The sequence below is a fragment of the Bombina bombina genome, chromosome 1 (assembly GCF_027579735.1).
Source record: "Bombina bombina isolate aBomBom1 chromosome 1, aBomBom1.pri, whole genome shotgun sequence".
Taxonomy (NCBI): Eukaryota; Metazoa; Chordata; class Amphibia; order Anura; family Bombinatoridae; genus Bombina; species Bombina bombina.
This window is the reverse complement of record NC_069499.1, coordinates 160,091,113-160,103,205: the sequence shown is the minus strand read 5'-3', so window position 1 is coordinate 160,103,205 and position 12,093 is coordinate 160,091,113. Positions and strand designations below refer to the sequence as shown.

General features: G+C 42.6%; 1 protein-coding gene and 1 long non-coding RNA gene across 2 annotated transcripts in view; one reads left to right on the top strand and one right to left on the bottom strand.

Annotated features, from left to right (window-relative positions):
* Window positions 1–12,093, bottom strand: part of FSIP1 (fibrous sheath interacting protein 1) — a 194,021-nt gene that overhangs the window by 152,424 nt on the left and 29,504 nt on the right. Inside the window, exon 5 of the mRNA XM_053697687.1 lies at window positions 7,464–7,633. Coding sequence (XP_053553662.1) covers window positions 7,464–7,633 — 170 coding nt within the window. The remainder of the gene's footprint in view (window positions 1–7,463; window positions 7,634–12,093) is intronic.
* LOC128644985 (uncharacterized) overlaps window positions 1–12,093 on the top strand; it is a 47,388-nt gene that overhangs the window by 13,919 nt on the left and 21,376 nt on the right. The gene's annotated exons all lie outside the window — the stretch shown is intronic.

Below are 12,093 nucleotides of genomic sequence, written 5' to 3'. Positions count from 1 at the left end.
AAATAAATTAATTACATAAAATACCTACCAATAAATGCAGTTAAATAAACTAACTAAAGTACAAAAAATAAAAAAATTAATTTACAAACATTATAAAAATATTACAACTATTTTAAGCTAATTACACCTACTCTAAGCCACCTAATAAAATAACACAGCCCCCCAAAATAATAAAAATGCCCTACCCTATTCTAAAATAAAAATAGAAAAGCTCTTTTACCTTACCAGCCCTTAAAAGGGCCTTTTGCAGGGCATGTCCCAAAGAAAACAGCTCTTTTGCCTGTAAAAAAAAAAATACAATACCCCCCCCAACATTACAACCCACCACCCACATACCCCTAATCTAACCCAAACCCCCCTTAAATAAACCTAACACTAAGCCCCTGAAGATCATCCTACCTTATCTTCACCACGCCGGGTATCACCGATCCGTCCAGAGGAGGCTCCGAAATCTTCGTCCAAGCCCAAGCGGGGGCTGAAGAGGTCCATCATCGGGCTGAAGTCTTGATCCAAGCGGGCGCTGAAGAGGTCCATCATCGGGCTGAAGTCTTCTATCAAGCGGCATCTTCAATCTTCTTTCTTCCGGATCCATCTTCATCCCGCCGACGCGGAACATCCATCCTGGCCGACGACTTCCCGACGAATGATGGTTCCTTTAAGGGACGTCATCCAAGATGGCGTCCCTCGAATTCCGATTGGCTGATAGGATTCTATCAGCCAATCGGAATTAAGGTAGGAAAATTCTGATTGGCTGATGGAATCAGCCAATCAGATTCAAGTCCAATCCGATTGGCTGATCCAATAAGCCAATTGGATTGGACTTGAATCTGATTGGCTGATTCCATCAGCTAATCAGAATTTTCCTACCTTAATTCCGATTGCCTCTTCAGCGCCCGCTTGGATCAAGACTTCAGCCCGATGATGGACCTCTTCAGCGCCCGCTTGGATCAAGACTTCAGCCCGATGATGGACCTCTTCAGCCCCCGCTTGGGCTTGGATGAAGATTTCGGAGCCTCCTCTGGACGGATCGGTTATACCCGGCGTGGTGAAGATAAGGTAGGATGATCTTCAGGGGCTTAGTGTTAGGTTTATTTAAGGGGGGTTTGGGTTAGATTAGGGGTATGTGGGTGGTGGGTTGTAATGTTGGGGGGGGGTATTGTATGTTTTTTTTTACAGGCAAAAGAGCTGTTTTCTTTGGGGCATGCCCCGCAAAAGGCCCTTTTAAGGGCTGGTAAGGTAAAAGAGCTTTTCTATTTTTATTTTAGAATAGGGTAGGGCATTTTTTTATTTTGGGGGGCTTTGTTATTTTATTAGGGGGCTTAGAGTAGGTGTAATTAGCTTAAAATTGTTGTAATATTTTTATGTTTGTAAATAATTTTTTTATTTTTTGTAACTTAGTTCTTTTTTTATTTTTTGTACTTTAGTTAGTTTATTTAACTGTATTTATTTGTAGGTATTTTATGTAATTAATTTATTGATAGTGTAGTGTTAGGTTTAATTGTAGATAATTGTAGGTATTTTATTTAATTAATTTATTGATAGTGTAGTGTTAGGTTTTATTGTAACTTAGGTTAGGATTTATTTTACAGGTAATTTTGTAATTATTTTAACTAGGTAGCTATTAAATAGTTATTAACTATTTAATAGCTATTGTACCTGGTTAAAATAAATACAAAGTTGCCTGTAAAATAAATATAAATCCTAAAATAGCTACAATATAATTATTATTTATATTGTAGCTATATTAGGGTTTATTTTACAGGTAAGTATTTAGCTTTAAATAGGAATAATGTATTTAATAAGAGTTAATTTATTTAGTTAGATAAAAATTATATTTAACTTAGGGGGGTATTAGTGTTAGGGTTAGACTTAGCTTTAGGGGTTAATAAATTTATTAGAGTAGCGGTGACGTCCGGTCTGCAGATTAGGGGTTAATACTTGAAGTTAGGTGTCAGCGATGTTAGGGAGGGCAGATTAGGGGTTAATACTATTTATTAAAGGGGTTATTGAGGCGGGAGTGAGGCGGATTAGGGGTTAATAACTTTATTATAGTAGCGGTGAGGTCCAGTCGGCAGATTAGGGGTTAATAATTGTAGGTAGGTGGCGGCGACGTTGGGGGCGGCAGATTAGGGGTTAATAAATATAATATAGGGGTCGGCGGTGTTAGGGGCAGCAGATTAGGGGTACATAGGGATAATGTAGGTTGCGGCGGTGTACGGAGCGGCAGATTAGGGGTTAATAATAATATGCAGGGGTCAGCGATAGCGGGGGCGGCAGATTCGGGGTTCATGTTAGGGTGTTAGGTGCAGACTTTGGAAGTGTTTCCCCATAGGAAACAATGGGGCTGCGTTAGGAGCTGAACGCTGCTTTTTTCCAGGTGTTAGGTTTTTTTTCAGCTCAAACTGCCCCATTGTTTCCTATGGGGGAATCGTGCACGAGCACGTTTTTGAAGCTGGCCGCGTCCGTAAGCACCGCTGGTATTGAGAGTTGCAGTGGCGGTAAATTATGCTCTACGCTCCCTTTTTGGAGCCTGACGCAGCCATTCTGTGAACTCTAAATACCAGCGGTATTTAAAAGGTGCGGGGGGAAAAAAGCACGCGTAGCTAACGCACCCCTTCTAACGCAAAACTCTAAATCTAGCCGATAGTCTTCTGAGTTGACATTAAACTGATAGTAAATTCTAGCGTTAGGATTTACCAGTGGAAGAACAAACAATGGGGATTTTCAGTCATAAAGTAGAAAATACTTCATGGTGAAAGTCCCTTTATTTGTCTGAAACGTTCACCGCACTGAGCGCCTCAAATAGCCTACAGCAGAATGCTATTTTGCTGTGAGGTGACATTTCCACATCTTAGCCAATAGCCGTGCAGGCCTGCTGGCGCCATGCCGGATAGCTAGCATGCAATTGGCTAAGATCCCCTCACAGCAAAATAGCGTTCTGCCATGGGCTGCCTGAGGCGCTCAGTGCAGTGAACTCTTAAGACAAATAAATTAACTTTCAGCATGAAGTATTTTATACTTCATGACTGAAAGTCACCTTTATTTGTTCCATCGCTTTAAAGCATGTTATAATCCAGTTTGTACAAATGTTTGAAATAATGTTATTAAGTTACTACCACAGACAAGATAACTTAAAAGCTTAATTACCTTGTTGAGCTAGACGTTATGGGCGCGATCCGATATACGGCGTAGTTTTCGGCGCAAGCGAGGGAACCCGCACCGCCCGTAATTTCACCTCGCACATCGGGCTATCCAATATACAGCGCCGTCAGATGCTAAAGTGGCGTAAGTAGGACAAACTGGCGTTGTTCCGAAAAGTGCACAAATACACATTTTAGTCGTCGCAAGTACTTTTTGTTTTGTTCATGTAAAGTCTCAATAAAGTGTAGTTTTATGCAAATTTGGCTAAGACTTGTAAAAATTACCCGATACTCCATCTAAAACTGCGCAACTTAATTACGCTATTCAAAAGTCATATATAAACCCATGCGCAGCCGCCATTTTCTTCAGTGTGTTTGGATGGTTCGTTGAGCTACAGCACACTACAGTGAGTTTAGGATTAGTAAGAGTAGTGAGAGAGGCGCAGCATAATAGCTAGTTAAGTCGGATTTTTGTTTGGGTAAGCTTGTACATTTACTTACACTTATTTTTACATATTGCACACATATTTCATACATACATACATATACAAAATACACAACACTTTTTTTTTGTGATTGTGTGTGATTGAACTGGGAGTTAGCGTGAGTGTGTGAGTGTGTGTAGTTTGAGGATGGCAGGGAGAGGTAGGGCGGAGGGGAGGAGGGGAGCGGAGTTGCAGGGAGAGGAGTATTGTAGCGGACAGGAGGAGCAGCGGGGTCCCCGTCAGGGAGTTAGTGGAGTGGGGAGAGGGAGAGTTAGAAGGGATGATGGGAGGGGAGATGCCCAGAGACCAGGCACACTTAGAAGAGGGACAGAGGGTACACATGGGGACAGAAGGGGGAGGAGGTAGAGGTTAGGGAGGAACCCACACCAGGGACATCCCAGGGAGGAAGCCAGGTGGCCACAGAGGAGGAGCGCATGAGATGCCCAAACTTCTCATTTGATGAGAATGTTGCGCTAGTCCAGGCCATCATGGACAACCACAGTGCCCTCTTTGGCCAGGAGAAGGGCAAAGGCGTTGCCCGAAGGCGTAAGGCAGCATGGTTGGCGGTAGAGGATGCTGTAAACAGTTTGGCCCCGCAGAGGAGGACTGTCGAGGGACTTAAAAAAAGGTGGAACGATTGCAAGAGGCGGGTGAAAGAGAAGATGGGCCAGGAAGCCATGCACCAGAGGGGAACAGGCGGTGGTCCACCCTTGGAAGCAGAATACAACGTCTGGCAGGAGATGATATGCAGGTCCCTGAGTATCACAGCAGTCCGTGGACTTCCAGGGGCTCGTGACTCAGGGATTGCAACCACAGCACCTCATGCTGGTGAGTAACATCCCACACACCAGTATGATATGTATTTGAGATATAACATTCTTTAATGTCACACATTCATGTACACAATGAGGAGCATGGTATTTGGCCTACTAACAAAAACATCTACAATTATATTTGACATTAATGCTACTTAACACAATGCAATTCATGATATGAGGTGGAATAGTGCAATACTAACATGTCTCAGAGTAACACAGGCCACAAGCCACATGTAGAGTTTTCAGTAAATGGACACTATAGCCATCACAATACTTTTAGCTCAGAAAGCAGGTTCTGTGCCTACATCAGGCTAAAGTAAATTGTGTGACCATAGTGTCACTTAAAGAACACATTTTCTCCATCACTGACATGTACACATAACTATTGTATGAAACACATAACTGTATACTGTGCAGATTAAAATCCCTCATATCACAAATCCCATTGTGCACATGCATGTTATATAGTTTGACATGAGAATGAGTATTGTCCCTAGCATGTATCAATGTATATTGTATGCCCACATGGACATATATATGACTGTACTAATCCCTATCATCATTTGACTCCTCCTCAGAACCTCCTGTCACCAGGCTGCAAACAGGCATGCCGCCACCTCCACCACCACCAACAGTCACAGGCATGCAGCCACCTCCACCACCAGTCACAGCCATGCAGCCACCTCCACCACCAGTCTTCAGGCAGCAACATGGACAGTATGCAAACTGGACAGGCTGAGTGGTCACACACTAGTCGTCAATGGGACTACCAATCCAGCCTGAGAACTCCACCATCCGCTTCCCTTGGGAGAGCTCCACCATCCGCTTTCCTTGGGAGAGCTCCACCATCCGCTTCCCTTGGGAGAGCTCCACCATCCGCTTCCCTTGGGAGAGCTCCACCATCCGCTTCCCTTGGGAGAGCTCCACCATCCTCAGATGAGCATATAGCTGAGGTTGTCCCTGAAGCACCAGCAGCTGAATTTGTCCCTGAAGCACCAGCAGCTGAAGTTATCCATGAAGCAGATGCAGCTGAAGATGTCCATGAAGCAGATGCAGCTGAAGTTGTCCATGATGCACCAGCAGCTGAAGTTGTCCCTGAAGCACCAGCAGATAGAGCAGAACCTGCACCTAGAATCACTGCTGCTCAAGAGCCTGTAGATCCACTGTATTCTCCCCTGGGCGAGGAATACATTTCACTCCAGAGTAGGCTCATAACAAGCTGTGAGATCATTCAAAGAGGCCAACAGAGGTTTCATAGGAGCCAAGAGAGGTTACTCAAGCGTAGCATCGAGCTACAGAGGGACATTGCAGCCTCATTAAATGGAATTGTACAAAATCAGTCTCAGATGATGAGAATCCAGTCTGATATGCAGATGCAGATGGACAATAGATGGCGGGAACAAAACCAACTCTTGGGTGTGTTGGTTGAGCACTTCACACACCAGCAGGACACTGCCTCCAGCCTTTCATCTGTGGCCAGCACTCCAGCAGAATCATCTGAAGCTTCCCAAACCAGGAGAACCAGGAAATCCACTCCAGTCACCTCTGCCCCCTCATCCAAGAAGCCGAAAAAAAAAAAAATATTCTTATAGTTCACCATAAATCTTGTCCTCGGTTATTTACCATATAATTGTCATCCACATCCATGTGAGGGGTGTTTTAGTACACTAATATTGTTAAAACATATAATAAGGCATGTGTGGAAATGGCCCAAAAAAGGTAATATTATCCTGTTTCTGACATATTCTTGTACTATAACTCCCATCCACAATAGTTGTTTCTGAAGGGTACATATAGTAATATTCACTTGTAAGATGTAAATCAATGTATCTCGCATCCAATATAAATTGACCTATTGGTATATATAGTAATGATGTTACTGATAGGGTGGGCATTATCAGGTGTTTTAAGTCTGCAGGTGAGAGGTTGTGGTGTGTGTGATTGATTTGACACAATTGCAAAGAGGCAACCTTCAAGAAGGTGTTAGAAATGATCATATGAGCCATTCTAGGTTTTGCTTTCAACTAAGAATACCAAGAGAACAAAGCAAGTGTTCTAATTAAATCTGAAAGTAGTTTGAAATAGCATGCCCTATTTAAAAGAAGAAGGTTTTCTTTGGACTTGACTGTCCCTTTATATATTTTGGCATCAGTGCCAAGCTGTGTTAGCATTAGAATAAATTACACTCCAGTGGGTTCTAAAGAGATGAAGGTAATCCAATTGAAAGTAAATAAGCAAGTATATGTCCCCAATGTGATAAAGTACCTACAAGCTCAATCCATTTGATTATGTTGTGGCTTCAAACTATTTCAAATACACAAATAAACCTTAAAAAAGCAATATCATAGTATACTGTCCCTTTAACCTTGAGATGCTGCTTAAATGTATATGTTTGTTAAGGCTTCCAGGGAGTTAAGTTGGTTTTTTAGTCAGTGCAAGGGCTCCTGCGCCTGCAATTTGTGGCGAGATGAGAATGGAGTAGATTTTCTGAAATTTGCACGTGTAAGTACTTACGCTGTATATTGGATACCAAACTGCGCGTGTTTTGTATGTCAGTCTATGGGTAAAAATAATACGGACGAAGGCAGAAATATATACGCGCGTAAGTTGTATGCTACGCCGTATATGTGATACCAAACCCGCGCAAAATTTGGAGTCGCGACGCTGCATATCGGATCGGGCCCTATATTCTACCGGTATCATTAAGTCTTGTAAGGATTGTTTATTTGATTGAATAACTTTGTGTATTTTCTTGATTTTAATAAAAGTTAAACTGTATGTATTTATCTAAAACTGCATCTGTTTTTGTTTTTCCTGTGCTTGAGATGCAAATATTGTGTCTTGTAAAATGAATGAAACTAAAGTATTTATTTATTGCAGTCATGAGAGAATGAAAAAAAAAAATTGCAAACATAGGTTGAAGAGAAAAAGAAATATGACATGAAGATTATAATCAACAGATCGGCCTACAAAGAGATCATAAATCATAAGGTCATAAATCCAAGAAATATTCTAACAACCTGAAGTTCTTCCCACAGCTGTTTTCTGATCTCTAGCCCCTGAGCTTTGACCTCCTTCTCCTTGGCCAGCTTCCTCAGTAAGAGCTCATCCAGAGCCTGCATCTTTTTTATTGCTTTATCTAACTTGGAGTCTATCAGATCTTCAGTAATATTGTGTAACTCAACAAAATCTGTTGGAAAAAAAGGAAAAAAACAATTACACAAGGTAGAGGATAACCTTAAAAGGCAAACGCATGAATAAATTAGATCTCAGAAGACCAAAGTTACAGATACTTGCGTATAACAAAGGGGCATTAAACTGCAATTGTGTGGTTACTTTGATTTTCCTCCTGTGACCTAGATTACGAGTGGAGAGCAAAACTGCGTTTTTCGCAAGCACTATATTTGCTCAGTAATACTATTCCCTAAAGATGACGGACCTAATGTTAGGAGGTAATTACCTCACAACTGTCCCTATTTGAGAGGAACAGTCCCTAATTCTGAGCTCTATCTCTGTTGTCCCTCTGAGACAGTCATATGTCCCTATTGGCAGAAATTCCCTTAGTCTTGACTACGGACAGCCCAGATATGCCCATAAACCAATCAGAGACACCCACAACTCAGCCCACTAACCACCCATGACCCACCTCCCTCCCAACGCTGTCCCTGCTCACAAAATGTAAACAGACCCCTTCCACCTCACGAGTCTCTAATAACCAGCCACAAATGTTGGGAGGTATTCATAAAAAATGCAACCACCTGTCTACTATGTAACTTTTACAGTGCTCTAGGCTCATTAATTTTTTTCTTAAAGTGAAAGTCAATCCTAGCTTTGTACAAACGCTAGGATTGACTATTGAAACAAATAAATGGGGACTTTCATTCATGAAGTATAAGATACTTCATGTAGAAAGCTCCTTTATTTGTTTCAACTGATCGCCGTTCTTAGCTGCTACAGCAGCCCACGGCTAAAAAAAAATTTGCTAAGAGGTGACGTTTTCACCTCTTAGCCAAAAGCTGTGCGGTAAATCCGGCTCCCATGGGACGTCACCTCTTAGCAAAAAATGTTTTAGATGTGGGCCGCTGTAGCAGCTAAGAACAGCAATCGGTTGAAACAAATAAAGGAGCTTTCTACATGAAGTATCTTATACTTCATGAATAAAAGTCCCCTTTATTTGTTTCAATAGTAAATCCTAGCGTTTGTACAACGCTAGGATTGACTTTCACTTTAACTTTTCATAGTCAAATAATAATTCTAAACATTTTTTTCTACCGACTAAAAATGAAGTACAACGTTTTCATGATTCGGTGTAGAAAGCTAAGGGAGGCCCTTAATGCATCTGGCTCTTTTTTGCACTTTGCCTATTACATCACTGTGACATATTTTTTTCTAACATGTGGAACCAATGTGCTCTCCATTTATCAGTTTGGTTGAAAACAGTCAACAGTATTATGAGAGACATACATCTTGCATTGTCATTATACACATAAATTTAGATTTATTTTATATATAATAAGCAGGACTGATCATTCTAATCTGTAGAAAATGTAATATTTCCTAAAGGATTCAATACTGAAGAAAAAAAACAGAATTTATGCTTACCTGATAAATTACTTTCTCTTGTGGTGTATCCAGTCCACGGTTCATCCTTTACTTGTAGGATATTCTCCTTCCTAACAGGAAGTGGTAAAGAGAGCACACAGCAGAGCTGTCCATATAGCTCCCCCACTAGCTCCACCCCTCAGTCATTCGACCAAAGGTTAGGAAGAAAAAGGAGAAGCCATAGGGTGCAGTGGTGACTGTAGTTTAAACTAAAAATCTACATGACCAATAGCCAGGGCGGGCCGTGGACTGGATACACCACAAGAGAAAGTAATTTATCAGGTAAGCATAAATTCTGTTTTCTCTTGTAAGGTGTATCCAGTCCACGGGTTCATCCTTTACTTGTGGGATACCAATACCAAAGCTTTAGGACACGGATGAAGGGAGGGAACAAGACAGGTACCTTAAACGGAAGGCACCACTGCTTGTAAAACCTTTCTCCCAAAAATAGCCTCCAAAGAAGCAAAAGTATTGAATTTGTAAAATTTGGAAAAAGTATGCAGCGAAGACCAAGTCGCTGCCTTACAAATCTGTTCAACAGAAGCCTCATTTTTAAAAGCCCATGTGGAAGCCACTGCTCTGGTAGAATGAGCAGTAATTGTTTCAGGAGGCTGCTGGCCAGCAGTCTCATAGGCCAGACGGATGATGCTTTTCAGCCAAAAGGAAATAGAGGTAGCAGTCACCTTCTGACCTCTCCTCTTACCAGAATAGATAACAAACAATGAAGTTGTTTGTCTGAAATCCTTAGTTGCTTGTAAATAGAACTTTAAAGCACGAACCACATCAAGGTTGTGTAACAAACGTTGCTTCTTCGAAGAAGGATTAGGACACAGAGAAGGAACAACAATTTCCTGGTTAATATTCTTATTAGACACAACCTTAGGAAGAAAACCGGGTTTGAAACGCAAAACTACCTTATCTGCATGGAACAACAAGTAAGGTGAGTCACACTGTAAAGCAGATAACTCTGAAACTCTTCGAGCAGAAGAGATAGCTACCAAAAACAAAACTTTCCAAGATAAAAGCTTAATATCTATGGAATGTAAAGGTTCAAACGGAACCCCTTGCAGAACTGAAAGGACTGAATTCAGACTCCATAGCGGAGCCACAGGTCTATAAACAGGCTTGATTCTGACTAAAGCCTGAGTAAACGCTTGAACGTCTGGTACCTCCGCCAGACGTTTGTGTAAAAGAATAGACAAAGCAGATATCTGTCCCTTTAAGGAACTAGCTGACAAACCTTTCTCCAATCCATCTTGGAGAAAAGACAAAATCCTGGGAATCCTAATCTTACTCCATGAGTAACCCTTGGATTCGCACCAACAAAGATATTTTCGCCAAATCTTATGGAAGATTTTCCTGGTGACAGGCTTTCTAGCCTGAATCAGGGTATCGATAACCGACTCAGAGAAACCACGCTTAGATAGAATTAAGCGTTCAATCTCCAAGCAGTCAGACGCAGAGAAATTAGATTTGGATGTTTGAAAGGACCTTGAAGTAGAAGGTCCTGCCTCATTGGCAGAGTCCATGGTGGAACGGATGACATGTCCACTAGGTCTGCATACCAGGTCCTGCGTGGCCACGCAGGTGCTATCAGAATCACCGACGCCCTCTCCTGCTTGATTCTGGCAACCAGACGAGGAAGGAGAGGAAACGGTGGAAACACATAGGCCAGATTGAAGGACCAAGGCGCTGATAGAGCATCTATCAACACCGCCTGGGGATCCCGGGACCTGGACCCATAAAGAGGAAGTTTGGCATTCTGACGGGACGCCATCAGATCCAATTCTGGAGTGTCAGCTGGGCAAATACCTCCGGGTGGAGTTCCCACTCCCCCGGATAAAAAGTCTGACGACTTAGAAAATCCGCTTCCCAGTTGTCTACTCCTGGGATGTGAATTGCTGAGAGGTGGCAAGAGTGATCCTCCGCCCACCTGATTATTTTGGTTACTTCCATCATTGCTAGGGGACTCCTTGTTCCCCCTTGATGGTTGATGTAAGCTACAGTCGTGATGTTGTCCGACTGAAATCTGATGAATTTGGCCACAGCTAGCTGAGGCCATGCTTGAAGAGCGTTGAATATCGCCCTCAGTTCCAGAATGTTTATTGGGAGAAGAGCTTCTTCCCGAGACCATAAGCCCTGAGCTTTCAGGGAGTCCCAGACTGCACCCCAGCCCAATAGACTGGCGTCGGTCGTTACGATGATCCACTCACATTCCCTGAGACAGGTGATCCTGAGACAACCACCAGAGAAGAGAATCTCTGGTCTCCTGGTCCAACTGTATTTGAGGAGACAAATCTGCATAATCCCCATTCCACTGCTTCAGCATGCATAGTTGCAGTGGTCTGAGGTGTATCCGTGCAAAGGGGACTATGTCCATTGCCGCTACCATTAGTCCGATTGTCTCCATGCACTGAGCTACAGATGGCCGAGGAATGGAATGAAGAGCTCGGCAAGTAGTTAAAAGTTTTAGCTTTCTGACCTCCGTCAGAAATATCTTCATTTCTACCGAGTCTATTAGGGTTCCTAGGAATGGAACTCTTGTGAGGGGGGAGAGAGAACTCATTTTGATGTTCACCTTCCACCCGTGAGACCTCAGAAAGGCCCATACAATTTCCATGTGAGACTTGGCTCTTTGGAAAGTCGAAGCCTGAATTAAGATGTCGTCTAGGTAAGGCGCCACTGCTATGCCCTGCGGTCTTAGAACCGCCAGGAGGGACCCTAGCACCTTTGTGAAAATTCTGGGAGCAGTGGCCAACCCAAAAGGAAGATCCACGAACTGATAATGCTTGTCCAGAAAGGCAAACCTGAGAAACTAGTGATGATCTTTGTGGATAGGAATGTGCAGATACGCATCCTGTAGATCCACGGTAGTCATATATTGACCCTCCTGGATCATTGGTAAGATTGTCCGAATGGTCTCCATCTTGAATGACGGGACTCTGAGGAATTTGTTTAGAATTTTGAGATCCAGGATTGGTCTGAAAATTCCTTCTTTTTTGGAACAAGGGCTGGGTTTGAGTATAAACCCAGCCCTTGTTCCACAAT